General features: G+C 41.2%; 1 protein-coding gene across 2 annotated transcripts in view; it reads left to right on the forward strand.

Moving 5' to 3' along the window:
• The window catches only part of zgc:77784 (uncharacterized protein LOC402947 homolog), a 67,398-nt gene that overhangs the window by 23,572 nt on the left and 28,671 nt on the right, over positions 1 to 15,155 (forward strand). For both annotated transcript variants that reach the window (XM_021588051.2, XM_021588050.2), the window contains exons 2-3: positions 707 to 1,033; positions 14,701 to 14,858. In XM_021588051.2, the coding sequence (XP_021443726.2) occupies positions 707 to 1,033; positions 14,701 to 14,858 (485 nt within the window). The remainder of the gene's footprint in view (positions 1 to 706; positions 1,034 to 14,700; positions 14,859 to 15,155) is intronic.

Consider the following 15,155-nt stretch of genomic DNA (forward strand, 5'->3'; position numbering starts at 1 on the left):
TCTCACTGGCCTTCATGTCTTCTCTGCTGAAATCCTGATTGACATTGAGATTGGCTATTACCATCTCAGAAGTTTGGCCAGATCTCCTGTGGCTTCTTCCTCCTTTTGAAAATACCCCATCAGAATAAACCTGTCTTCTTCTGCAGGATTTACTGTACCTACCATTACTGACAATTGACATCTCAATGGATGTGGTTAAAAGGCTATATGGTATGATGTAGTCATTACGGTGTGAACAGTATACAAGGATACTTCCTTAACTATGCTAAAGGGGCTGTCTGAAAAGGTGTCTATTTAAATAGTAGAATAACAGAGGCCTATAAGGTGAAAGAAAGATGTGATTTATCTCTACGGAGTCAAAATCCACCCTGGGGAGAAACAACAACATGAGATCTTCAGTACTAAAGTTCTGAGCCTTGTCAGCTTTACTATCATGGTGCATCAGTAGCAGATCTCAGTGGTGAGCGACAGATGTATTTCTCTCTTGTCCAACCCATCTGCCTCTCCCTCAGACTTCATGCATCGTTACGTCCATGTCAGTGGAGATGATAGATTTGGGTTTGCCTGTCAGGGCTTTTCTATTGCCTTTTTTCTCAATGGGATTACATTGTGTTGTGATGTTTTCTTTCAGACATGGCAGGTTTGGGCTACAGTATGAATGACTGATAGACAGCTACATGGATAGTAACCTTATTTCACCTCGCAGGGTCCCGGGCACGTTTTGAGGACAGCCCACCTTGGATCGTGGAGAACCCCTCTGACCTGATCGTGTCCAAGGGGGAGCCCGCCACCCTTAACTGCAAGGCAGAGGGGAGGCCTAACCCCACTGTGGAGTGGTACAAGGACGGTGTGCGGGTGGAAACAGACCGGGATGACCCTCGGTCTCACCGCATGCTCCTTCCCAGCGGCTCCCTCTTCTTCCTGCGTATCGTCCACGGACGACGCTCTAAACCAGATGAGGGCGTCTACACTTGTGTGGCACGTAACTACCTAGGAGAGGCTGTCAGTCACAACGCTTCGCTGGAAGTAGCCAGTAAGTCTGTCATTTTACTTGCTGTATATGTCACCCACGACCAGTGGTGGAAAAAGTACCCAATTATCATACTTGAGTTTTTAAGTAAAGATATCTTAATAGAAAGTGACTCTAGTAGAAGTGAAAGTCACCCTGTAAAATCCAACTTCAAATCAGATTGTATTTGTCACATACACATGGTTAGCAGATGTTAATGCGAGTGTCGCAATTATTATTTATTTTTTTACCTTTATGGTTAACTAGGCAAGTCAGTTAAGAACAAATTCTTATTTACAATGACGTCCTAGGGTTAACTGCCTGTTCAGGGGCAGAACGACAGATTTTTACCTTGTCAGCTCGGGGGTTTGAACTTGCAACCTTCCGGTTACTAGTCCAACGCTCTAACCACCCTGCTTGTGCTTCTAGTTCCGACAATGCAGTAATAACCAACGAGTAATCTAATCTAACCTAACAATTCCACAACAACTACCTTATACACACAAGTGTAAAGGGATGAAGAATATGTACATAAAAAATATATGAATGAGTGATGGTACAGAACGGCATAGGCAAGATGCAGTAGATGGTATCGAGTACAGTAAATGAGATGAGTAATGTAGGGTATGTAAACATTATATTAAGTGGCATTGTTTAAAGTGGCTAGTGATACATTTCTACATCAATTTTTCCATTATTAAAGTGGCTGGAGTTGAGTCAGTATGTTGGCAGCAGCCACTCAATGTTAGTGGTGGCTGTTTAACAGTCTGAATGCCTTGAGATAGAAGCTGTTTTTCAGTCTCTCGGTCCCTGCTTTGATGCACCTGTACTGACCTCGCCTTCTGAGTGATAGCGGATGAACAGGCAGTGGCTTGGGTGGTTGTTGTCCTTGGTGATCTTTATGGCCTTCCTGTGACATCGGGTGGTGTAGGTGTCCTGGAGGGCAGGTAGTTTGCCCCCGGTGATGCATTGTGCAGACCTCACTACCCTCTGGAGAGCTTTACGGTTGTGGGCGGAGCAGTTGCCGTACCAGGCGGTGATACAGCCCGACAGAATGCTCTCGAATGTGCATCTGTAAAAGTTTGAGTGCTTTTGGTGACAAGCCAAATTTCTTCAGCCTCCTGAGGTTGAAGAGGCGCTACTGCGCCTTCACCACACAGTTTGTCCGTGATGTGTACTCTGAGGAACTTAAAACTTACTACCCTCTCCACTACTGTCCCGTCGATGTGGATATTGGGGTGCTCCCTCTGCTGTTTCCTGAAATCCACGATCATCTCCTTTGTTTTGTTGACGTTGAGTGTGAGGTTATTTTCCTGACACCACACTCCGAGGACCCTCACCTCCTCCCTGTAGGCCGTCTCGTCGTTGTTGGTAATCAAGCCTACCACTGTTGTGTCGTCCGCAAACTTGATGATTGAGTTGGAGGCGTGCGTGGCCACGCAGTCGTGGGTGAACAGGAAGTACAGGAGAGGGCTCAGAACGCACCCTTGTGGGGCCCCAGTGTTGAGGATCAGCGGGGTGGAAATGTTGTTGCCTACCCTCACCACCAGGTGGCGGCCCGTCAGGAAGTCCAGTACCCAGTTGCACAGGGCAGGGTCGAGACCCAGGGTCTTGAGCTTGATGACGAGTTTGGAGGGTACTATGGTGTTAAATGCTGAGCTGTAGTCGATGAACAGCATTCTTACATAGGTATTCCTCTTGTCCAGATGGGTTAGGTCAGTGTGGTTGAGATTGCATCGTCTGTGGACCTATTTGGGCGGTAAGCAAATTGGAGTGGGTCTAGGGTGTCAGGTAGGGTGGAGGTGATATGGTCCTTGACTAGTCTCTCAAAGCACTTCATGATGACGGAAGTGAGTGCTACGGGGCGGTAGTCGTTCAGCTCAGTTACCTTAGCTTTCTTGGGAACAGGAACAATGGGTATGTTCTCTTGATAAGTGAGTGAATTAGACCATTTTCCTGTCCTGCTAACCATTTTTTTTAAAGTAACAAGTACTTTTGGGTGCCAGGGAAAATGTACTTTTTACTCCATACATAATTATCTTTTTGAATGTAGTGAAGTAGTGAAGTAAAAAGTACTTTCAAGCAGTGTGTTTAATGTTAGGGTTAAAAACAGATTTTAAGAAGAGGAAATCTTCAGGCTGGGTTCATGACTTTGTTTGTGTGTGCCCATCTGTGTGCGCCCACCTGTGGGTGTTTGTTTCTTTCTGCAACAGGTCTCAGTGGGGCGGCCGCCCCAGTAGGTTAACTGCCTTGTTCAGGGGCAGAATGACAGATTTTTACTGTTACTGTCAGCTCGGGGATTTGATCCAGCAACCTTTTGGTTACTAGCCCAACGCTCTAACCACTAGGCTACATGCCCACCCCACTATTATCATGGCCCTCAGTCTCAAGTTGTTGTCACTAGTTACCACACACAAAGTCATGAACCCAGCCTGTTTCTACATTTCCTCTTCTTAAAATCTGTTTTTAATCCTAACATTAAACACACTGCTAATCTTATGCCTTACCCTAAACTTAAATTTAAAAAAATGATTTTTTACATTTGATTTGATCAAGCCAATTACGACTTTGTGGTATGCTGTTTTCTCTCTTTCCCCTTGTAATTGTGTCAGTGTGATGTGACACTGGGCTGAATGCAGACCCTTTCTGGCATTAGGAAATGGATTAGCGGAGTGTGTTGATTAGGAAAACAAGCGTAACAGATTAGGGAATGTCTCCTTGTTAAAAACAGAAAACAGCAATTTGCCTGCATCTTGTCTTTCACCAGAGCACAAAGCCAGCCAAGCCACCTCAGCCTCTCTAACTGCTCATGGCTCACTGACCTCCATCACAGCACATGTTCAAAAATAGGGCCAGCTTTAGTTCAGCTTCCATAATAAGTGATATTTCCACACTCATAACTGCCTTAATGTTGCTGGACCCCAGGAAGATTAGCTACTGCCTTGGCAACAGCTAATGGGGATCCTTTAATAAATACAAAAAAACAGAAGAACATCAAATATTAGAGAAACTTCAAATATTAGAGCAAAACAGTTTCCAGAGAAAAACATTTAAGCATCACTGGTGTTCTTAGCTTCACCCCTCCCCACCAGGTTGTGGTGGGTTGAGGATAGTGTTAGAAGTGTGGATACTAGGAACAACAGGTGGAGGGAGGAAGAGCCCCCCCCCCCCCCCCCCTTTGTGAGCAGTAATTAGTACTGCTGCAGCTGTTACACTGTGGCTTAAATCACTGAGGAGCTAATAGGATGGCTGGCTTTCAGGGTTGTTAAAGGCTGTTGTTGTCCACCCAAATCTCATGAATACCACCAGCCAGACTAATTAGTCAACACACCTGCTTAAAATACTATACCTATCATACTGTCATATAGAATTTACAGGAGTCTGTTTGTGTTCTGTTGATACAGTCCATTCGGAAAGTATTCAGACCCCTTGACTTTTCCCACATTTAGTTAGGTAACAGCCTTATTCTAAAATTGATTTAAATTATATTTTTTCCTCAATCTACACAATACACCATAATATCAAAGGGAAAACAGGTTTTTAGATTTATTTTGCATATGTATTAAAAGCTTAACCTGCTGTGCTTTTCCAACAGCCTTGAAGGAGTTCCCACATATGCTGAGCACTTGTTGGCTGCTTTTCCTTCACTCTGCTGTCCAACTCATCCCAAACCATCTCAATTAGGTTGAGGTCGGGTGATTTGTGAAGGCCAGGTCATCTGATGCAGCACTCCATCACTCTCCTTCTTGGTCAAATAGCCCTTACACAGCCTGGAGGTGTGTTTTGGTTCATTGTCTTGTTGAAAAAGACACAGCGGTTGGAACCAAACCATCTTAAATTTGGACTCCTCAGAACAAAGGACAGATTTCCACCGGTCTAATGTCCATTGCTCGTGTTTCTTGGCCCAAGCAAGTCTCTTATTCTTTTTGGTGTCATTTAGTAGTGGTTTCTTTGCAGAAAATCGGCCATGACTGCCTGATTCACGCAGTCTTCTATGAACAGTTGATGTTGTCTGTTACTTGAACTTGAATTTAATTTATTTGGGCTGCAATTTCTGAGGCTGGTTACTCTAATTAACTTATTTTCTGCAGCAGAGGTAACTGTGGGTCTCCTTTCCTGTGGTGGTCCTCATGAGAGCCGGTTTCATCATAGTGCTTGATGGTTTTTGCGACTGCACTTGAAGAAACTTTCAAAATACTTAATTTTCAGATTGACTGTCTTAAAGTAATGATGGACTGTCATTTCTCTTTGCTTATTTGAGCTGTTCTTGTCATAATATGGACTTGGTATTTTACCAAATAGTGCTATCATCTGTATACTGTACATAACTGAATGGCTCAAATGGCACATTAAGAAGAAAATTCCACAAATCAACTTTTAACAAGGCACACCTGTTAATTGAAATGCATTCCAGGTGACTACCTTATGAAGCAGGTTGAGAGAATGCCAAGAGTGTGCAACGCTGTCATCAAGGCAAAAGGTGTCTACTTTGAAGAATCTCAAATATATTTTGATTTGATCACCCTTTTTTGGTTACTACATGATTCCTTATGTGTTATTTAATAGTTATGTCTTCACTATTATTCTACAATGTAAAGTAAAGATCCCTCCCAGACCCTTTGCTATGAGACTTGAAATTGAGCTCCGGTGCATCCTGTTTCCATTGATCATCCTTGATGTTTCTACAATTTGATTGGAGTCCACCTGTGGTAAATTCAATTGATTGGACATCATTTGGAAAGGCTCACACCTGTCTATATAAGGTCCCACAGTTGACAGTGCATGTCAGAGCAAAAAGCAAGACAGGATTGTGTTGAGGCACAGAATGAGTTTGCTAAAAGGCACCTAAAGGACTCTCAGACCATTAGAAACAAGATTTGGTTTCTTTGGCCTGAATGCCAAGCGTCACATTTGGAGGAAACCTGGCACCATCCCTACGGTGAAGCATGGTGGTGGCAGCATTCTGAGGGGATGTTTTTAATCAATTTTAGAATAAGGCTGTAACATACCTATGTGGAAAAAGTCAAGGGGTCTGAATACTTTCCGAATGCACTGTTTCTAGGCTATCTGCTCTAGTGTGGTGGTTTTACACACACTGAATTTTTGGTTAGTTTCATTTAATATATTTCATCAAATGTAATATTCACTTCTCTTGAAGTTAAATAAAATATGCTAGATTTGAAACAAACCTTAGTCTGTACACATGAAGTTATCTTTTGCTTGTTTTTGTCCATCCTTCAGCTACCCTCAACCCCTCCCATCGATCCCTGAAGACCATCCAGTTTTTAGTATTTTTTTTACAAAACTACAGATTGTAAACATTTGTGCTAAGTGTAATATTATTGATCGATTGACTATGACTTTTCAAATCACCCAGCAGTGCAATTTGTGGAGTTAGCTCCAGGTAAATGTTGTAATTCAGAATGTTGACATTTGCGCGATCGATTTTTCTATTGCTCATTTGCATAATTTTGTATCAGTTCATAAACCATGTGCCATAGAATCGGTACAAATCGAAAATCTTTCCCCAACTATTTTGCAATGATTATGGCACTATTTATCAGAATTTTGTTTAACCAATTATGGTCTTTAATGCACGGCCAACAGACAAGTTTCTTACTTTCTCCCCCTTCCACAAACCTCTTCCATTTGTGCAGTAATGCTGCAATTAGTTGGTTTTAATTTTGGGTAGATCAGACATGTTGTCACGGGTGTCGTTGGAAGTGGACCAAAGTGCAGCGTGGTGAGCGTACATTTTATTTTATTCGCCAAAAAAAACGACAGAAACAACCGTGACGTTTACATGGCTAAGTGCCACAAACAAAGTTAACTACCCACACTGAAATGAGGGAAAAAGGGCTACCTAAGTATGATTCCCAATCAGAGACAACGATAGACAGCTGTCCCTGATTTGAGAACCAAATCAGGGAAACATAGAAATAATGAAACCTAGAAAACAAAAAATAGAATGCCCACCCCACATCACACCCTGGCCTAACCAAATAGAGAAATAAAACGGCTCTCTAAGGTCAGGGCGTGACACATATCCATATTTTTGTTAGCTGCATGTGTGACAATTCCACCAGTCCTATTTATGATATAATTTACAAAGATTATACCGTATAATTATTATTATTATTTTTTTTAATATTTTTTTTAATCAATTAGTATATTTGAGTTTAACCATAATATTTGTTCTGTCTTTTCTGGTGGATTAACCTGAAATTGCAACCAACTTTCTATGGCTTGTTTTAAAAATAGTGACATTTTGGAAAGTATTTCATTTTCAAATAACCAAAAGGGAAATGTTGTAATCTGAATAAAGGGTAAATGCCCTTCTTGAACATGGGGTGAGACATTCTTTCTAATCTGCTAGAGAACCAGTTCAGATGTAAATATATATTTTGTATGACTGAAGCCTTTAGTGAGAGGTCTAATGCTTTAAAATTAAATTATTTCTGCCCTCCAAATGTATATTTTATATAAATCGACCCTTTTTTAATTTTGTCTGGTTTGCCGTTCCAAATCAAATGTAATATTTTTTTTGCTCATATAATTAAAAAACAAGTCGCTAGGTGTAGGCAAGGCCATAAGCAAATGGGTAAACTGGGACATGATTAAAGAGTTAATTGGGTGATTTTATTATTTATTTTTTTCACAAATTTCCACAGGTATTTGCCTTTCCATTGTAGCAATATCTGAGCTGGATTCAAAATAAAGTTTAACATTTTTATTTTTTTTTACTTGCTAAAAGGGCTTTACAGCGATGTCCGTCTTCTCCTGATGGGGTTTTTTATGAAGGAATTACATTTTTTGGCTGTAGCTTGTTTCTTGGCCTCTTCTACACTACGACTCTGCCACCGGTCTCTTATGTAAACCCTGAAGAAGAAATGCAGACGAGATGCTTTCTGTATGGACAGATATCATGGATACTACTTTACATTACGTTACATTACTCTTTTTCTTCTCATAATTATTTACATAAAGGATTCAAGATTTTGAATAATCGAGTTGGCTTTAACAAGTGCCTAAGGATGAATTTGTAGGCATGAGTTTACCGCTCGTCCAAGCATTCAAACACAACGGGCTCAAGAGACCTAGAACTGCCTGAGTCCCTCTTTAACCTCAGTAGACACAGACAATGGCTGGATTAAATCAATCCCGCTGGCTCTATTAGCCATGACACGGCAGTAGCAGAGAGATGGCATTAGACCACCTCTAATCGGTTTACTCCTACTGTACTGAGACAAAAGAACAATGGCTGGCTGGCCATCAGGTCACTTTATTCTAGGACCTGCCTTGGGAAGTAGGGGTGCTGAGGGTGCCCTGAAAAAGCAGAATACAGTTGTTTTTTTAATATAAAAAACTAAATAAAACATTTTTTCACAGAAGTAGTGCACTGGGCCTATAATAGTCCTGTAGTGCATTGGGCCTATAATAGTCCTGTATTAGCTGACTGGTATAGTCGTATGCAGCGTTGGCAAAAAGCGACTTACAATTAGTGTGTTTATCTTAAGATAACTCGTTGAGACAACTACATATCACAATCGTAGCAAGTATATATTCCCTCAATAAAGATGTTATCAGCAAAGTCGATGCTATTAGGAAAGGGGGAGGGTGCCAGGACAGAGAAGAGCTTCGGACTGGGCTGAGCGGGAGCTGTCTTGTGCTGCTGTACACAGCTCCCCACTTTGTCCGCTGTTTAGTGTTTTTTCATCATGAATCTTGTTCTGTAGGAGGCTCTGCAGAGTGGTCACTAGCTGGCATAGCCACAAAGTCATGAAATCATATTTTAAATCTAACCTTAACCACACTTATAACCCTAATGCCTAAGTAACCTTAAATTAATACCAAAAATCACATTTTTGTTTTTCATGATTTTTTTTACAATATAGACAATTCTGACTTTGCATCTAGCGGATATCTCTCAGTTCTGCCTCAAGGACAAGACTCATCCCAATTAAAGTCAACCTGCACTCTGTCCCTCCAACATCCCGTTTGACAAATTCCCCCAAACTCTGCCCAATCTCTCAACCCTGTCCCCTACGCCACCTTTCGAGTCCCCTTCCAACCTCACCTTCTCCCTACACTCTTCCCCAATCACCCTACTCCTCCCATCCTGCCTTTAGACTGTTCAGTGAATCTGATCACTGACTGATGTTTAGTCTGCTGGTGTAGTGGTGTTCATAGTGAACTGACTGACAAGGGCCACACGGCAATTCAGACCATTACTTTATTTTTATGAAGCCCATTATTACCATGACTACTCTCCCAACTCCCCCCTTCAAAACATTAACAGATGGCCACTTCGACTGCACTAAAGCTGCACTCTTGCTAAACACTATATATTGAGATTAATGTCACTTAAAGATACAGTGGTGAATATTCTGGGGATATTCTTAATCTCTTAATCTGTATATCCCTGAAACATGAAAAAATGTATGCACTCACTACTGTAAGTCGCTTTGGATAAGAGCGTCTGCTAAATGACTCATGTAACAGTTATTATAGTAGTAAACATATAGCATAATGGTTAGTCATTTAACCACACTGTTTAAAATGAGCTAAAATAATAGCAGGAGGTGAATATGGGTTTTATTTATCCTCAGGCCAGCCCAGGACATTAGGTGCCCCGTTCTCCACTCTTGTCACTGTAAGGTAAGGTTGGGATAGTTCAGATTCAGGAAGTCCTAGTACTTACTCACCATCCGTGTGAATCAGGTCTGGTAGAAATACTGTGTTTTGGACTTTACCTCAGGAAGTTCCCTGGCCATCTGTCTGTCTGAGAATATCAGGAGATTCCTGTGGTGCCATCATTATTTCATAAAACTATAATAGTGTGTGAATTCTGTGAAATGAAAGGGATTAACTCATTGGCTCTATAGCCATGTCTTCTCTTCAGTTCTCTCAACATGGCTGGGTAGTGATGGTCTCTGTGCTCCCGGTCTCGTCTCTGCACCGGCCCTTTACAGACTGAGCTCTAAAAATAATACACCACTTTCAATTAGCCTTCAGCTATCTGAAGCTTTTCAAACAAGCAGCCAGCTGAGTTGGGACTACTGAACAGACTGTTGGGAAGGGTGTGTGCTTTGACAAGTTATAGTTCATCCATCTCTCGTCTTAAGAGGGGGGGGGGGGGGGGGGGGGGGATCTTGTGTTGGTCTCCTTGTTCTGTGTGTGGGATGGGAGGTCGGGGTTCCGTTAGACCCCTGAAGGGACAGATGTCCAGGCCCCGCGTGCTACTAAATGTCCCCTGAAACTTCCCCCCTGCCTATGTACTTAACTCACCCCAGACTGTAGGTGAGCAACTCCTACTAGTTGGATGAGCTGATAGGCCTTGTGTATCTTAGATTCAGATGTGGTGGGTGTATTACAATCTGAGACAGAAAAAACTCCAGTTGATGATGAAGAATTCTGACAATCTTTTTAATGTTCTGTACAAGACTTTACTTTTGAAACAAATGGGAAACAGAAGTCGACTTTTCTAAAAGTTTAAATGTCACGTCAATGACAAAAGCCTAGTTTCAGTTGGGGAATTAAATGTGCTTCATTATAATACAGATGAAATGCCTCCACATGATCAAAAGTAGAGCTACTGCTGCATTTGAACAGGCAGCGACTTCAGGCAGGCAGAGAGTGTGTGACAGATTGTCTCATTGGTGGGCTGGCGAGAGGGAGGGGGAGATCGACAGATGACCACTTCAATCCTGACAGCGGATCTGAAACGCAGCCTGCTCAGCGAAGGCTCAGCCACCATTTGTCAGCTTCTCAGAGATTGGAATATTCATAGCATCACGTTTCCCAAGATAATTGCAGCCCTTACAACTTAAGACAGAAGGAAGACACTCTATACGCTCTAGATGGCTGTGATAAACTAAATGAGATGGTAGTCAGTCAGTCACTGTGGTTGTGAAATATAAATGCCATGTTAAAAGACACAAATAGCTGCTGTGCTGAGGAGGGATCTGTCAAACACATGTCAGGGGATAAGTGACGGGGTAGTGTGGCTTAGCTGGAGAGATGCACAGTTGGTAGACGGGACTAGTTCACTAATGTGTTTAGATTAATTGATGTTTGAGATTGGACTAATTCACAGCATATTTGCGGTGCTAATTAATTTGATTGGGTGTTGATGCATTACTGTGTTAACAGATGGATAGTTAGGCAGGCAGATAGTCTTGGTCTGATTCTTTACTTTGTAAAATGCCAACCTGAAATATTTATAAAGGTATAAGAAGAGACATTGATTATTCTGAAGTAGTATGTGTGAGAGAGAGAGAATTTTCAAGGCTGGAGTAGTAGTGCTGCACAGGTGACCTGAGGCTGCCAAGTCAAGCATCTCATCCGGTCTTCATTTGCATAGAAAAGGCTGCTAACCTCATTGTGTGACAGTGACAAAGATCACATTCCTTTTTTAGTTTTGTCGTTCGTTGTGTCAAACTGTCATATTTGTAGCGTAACACCCCATATTATCGGCATATTCAACAGCGTTTAAGAAATATATTACCTTCAACCATGTTATATTGTGATCAAGCCATCAATGTTTTGTGATTTGGTGTCGTAAAAATGTTAGCTAACGGGTTAGCAATTAGCATGTTTGACATTTCAGTGGAAATGCTACTACTATTAGCTTTTTGATAAGCGTTTTAGCAAAAAACGACAGCCTGTATTATCGGCATACGGTCTCCAGTTATTGGCCACCTTATATCTTGTAATTGAACAAAATTGTATCTGTTTCAAATTTTGTTTAAAAACAGAGACCCCAACCTCGTATCTGAAGTGTTTCCTAGGTAGTTGGCTCGCCTTCCAGTAAAAAAAGCGACTTGCCTGTAAACCTTTCTTTGCGTAACCTGGTGCACCCTCCTGTAGTCTCTTAAAAATGGTTCTTCAACATCTTCTTCAGTGTTGTAACCAAACAGTGTCTCATTGTTTGTTTTACAGATGAATCTTATGTTTTGAGAAAGTAGATAAAAGTTTAATTCTAACATGAGTATGAATACTTTTGGTTAAAAGTTGGATATTAAATGATTGGTCTGTTGTACAGTTGAATTTTACAATATACAGTGTGTCCCACAAAATGTGTGTGTATGTGTGTGTATATATATATATATATATATATACACACACACACACACACACACACACACACACACACACACACACACACACATCTATATATATATATATATATACACACACATCTATATATATATATATAGGTGTGTGTGTGTGTGTGTGTATATATATATATATAGATGTGTATGTGTGTGTGTGTATATATATATATATATATATATATATATATATATATATATATATATATATATATATATATATATATATATATATATATATATATATATATATATATATATATATATATATACTTACTTCAATGAAAATCGGTGGTCAGATAGCTAGAAAGGTGTCTTTATTCGCAAAAACGTTATTTTCCAGGCCATTTAAATGTTGAGGTTGACGTGATTTAATCCTCCAAACGCTAGAGAGTGTCCGAAGTTCGGGGGTGTCCGATGTTGGGGGGAAATTAGCTAGTGCGGAGATGTGTATTATCATAGTTTCCAGTATGAGACAGAAGCATTGCATTAATGTGTGAGCCATTTTTCCCTCTGACACGTTACATTTTTCATTTGTTTATTCTGTGTTGGACTAAGATATGAATTATTCATACACTTTGGCAGTAGAGACTGCAGAATAGGATGCGGCACAGGAAACATCAAAACACTGCACAGCAAGGAAGTTGCCAGGGATTTGAACTGTCATGTACAAGCACAACACAATGTACTGCTCTCACCCAATCACCTCGTTTTCCTCTCGTCTAACCTTCAAACAGAAACTCTACATATAAAATATGCTCAAATTGATTTCAAGGACAATATTTGACATTGCACTTGTGATGACATTGACAGAATACTGCATTGGTAATGGATGTGTACTCCAATTCTGATGTATACAGTGGGGCAAAAACGTATTTAGTCAGCCACCAATTGTGCAAGTTCTCCCACTTAAAAAGATGAGAGGCCTGTAATTTTCATCATAGGTACACTTCAACTATGACAGACAAAATGAAAAAGAAAATCCAGAAAATCACATTGTAGGATTTTTAATGAATTTATTTGCAAATTATGGTGGAAAATACGTATTTGGTAACCTACAAACAAGCAAGATTTCTCGTTACCTGTATTAATGGCACCTGTTTGAACTTGTTATCAGTATAAAAGACACCTGTCCACAACCTCAAACAGTCACACTCCAAACTCCACTATGGCCAAGACCAAAGAGCTATCAAAGGACACCAGAAACAAAATTGTAGACCTGCACCAGGCTGGGAAGACTGAATCTGCAATAGGTAAGCAGATTGGTTTGAAGAAATCAACTGTGGGAGCAATTATTAGGAAATGGAAGACATACAAGACCACTGATAATCTCCCTCGATCTGGGGCTCCACTAAAGATCTCACCCCATGGGTTCAAAATGATCACAAGAACGGTGAGCAAAAATCCCAGAACCACATGGGGGGAACTAGTGAATGACCTGCAGAGAGCTGGGACCAAAGTAACAAAGCCTACCATCAGTAACACACTACGCTGCCTGGGTATCAAATCCTGCAGTGCCAGACGTGTGTCCCCCCCCTGCTTAAGCCAGTACATGTCCAGGCCCGTCTGAAGTTTGCTAGAGAGCATTTGGATGATCCAGAAGAAGATTGGGAGAATGTCATATGGTCTGATGAAACCAAAATATTACTTTTTGGTAAAAACTCAACTCGTCGTGTTTGGAGGAAAAATAATGCTGAGTTGCATCCAAAGAACACCATACCTACTGTGAAGCATGGGGGTGGAAACATCATGCTTTGGGGCTGTTTTTCTGCAAAGGGACCAGGACGACTGATCCGTGTAAAGGAAAGAATGAATGGGGCCATGTATCGTGAGATTTTGAGTGAAAACCTCCTTCCATCAGCAAGGGCATTGAAGATGAAACATGGCTGGGTCTTTCAGCATGACAATGATCCCAAACACACCCCCTGGGCAACGAAGGAGTGGCTTCGTAAGAAGCATTTCAAGGTCCTGGAGTGGCCTAGCCAGTCTCCAGATTACAAACCCCATAGAAAATCTTTGGAGGGAGTTGAAAGTCCGTGTTGCCCAGCAACAGCCCCAAAACATCACTGCTCAAGAGAAGATCTGCATGGAGGAATGGGACAAAATACCAGCAACAGTGTGTGAAAAGCTTGTGAAGACTTACAGAAAACGTTTATATAACAAAGTATTGAGAAACTTTTGTTACTGAGCAAATACTTATTTTCCACCATCATTTGCAAATAAATTCATTAAAAATCCTACAATGTGATTTTTCTGGATTTTTCTTTCTAATTTTGTCTATCATAGTTGAAGTGTACCTATGATGAAAATTACAGGCCTCTCATCTTTAAGTGGGAGAACTTGCACAATTGGTGGCTGACTAAATACTTTTTTGCCCCACTGTTTATCTCATATACAGAAGTTTGCATTTGAAAGACAACATTCTTAATAACATGCCTGTAATCAATTAATAGATAATAACGATCAGCTGTATTCTGTGGTTTGAGTCTGTCTATTTTTTTCAGTTTTACCTACCTGGTAAAATAATGGTAATATGAATAGATAGACTAAACCATGCCAATACTCTCCTCTCCCAAGTTCTGAGGGATGACTTCCGCCAGGCCCCCAGTGATGTGGTGGTGGCAGCCGGTGAGCCAGCGGTCCTGGAGTGTGTTCCCCCCCGCGGTCACCCTGAGCCCACCGTCTCCTGGAAGAGGAACAACGCCCGCGTCAGCAACAAGGATGACCGCATCTCTGTGAGTCTCGCCTATATGACCCCTGATCTAGGACCCCTCGTTACAGCATCAAGCTCATTAGAGTTTACATACACAAGTTCCAACCCAAAGCTCACTGAGTCAGTGCAGTTCAATCCCAAGTCAACCCAAACTGTTTCAAAGGCCATTAATATAATGAATGATGCATGCTGATGATGGTGGAATCATTAATGATATTTGTTGATGGTGGAATCATTAATGATACTGTCTATGCATTTTGTAGTGCTGATGTCAGATGGTGGAAGTACTGGCTCTCCTCTGAAAAGCACAAAGGCTAAA

This window comes from Oncorhynchus mykiss, chromosome 27 (assembly GCF_013265735.2).
Source record: "Oncorhynchus mykiss isolate Arlee chromosome 27, USDA_OmykA_1.1, whole genome shotgun sequence".
NCBI classification, from domain to species: Eukaryota; Metazoa; Chordata; class Actinopteri; order Salmoniformes; family Salmonidae; genus Oncorhynchus; species Oncorhynchus mykiss.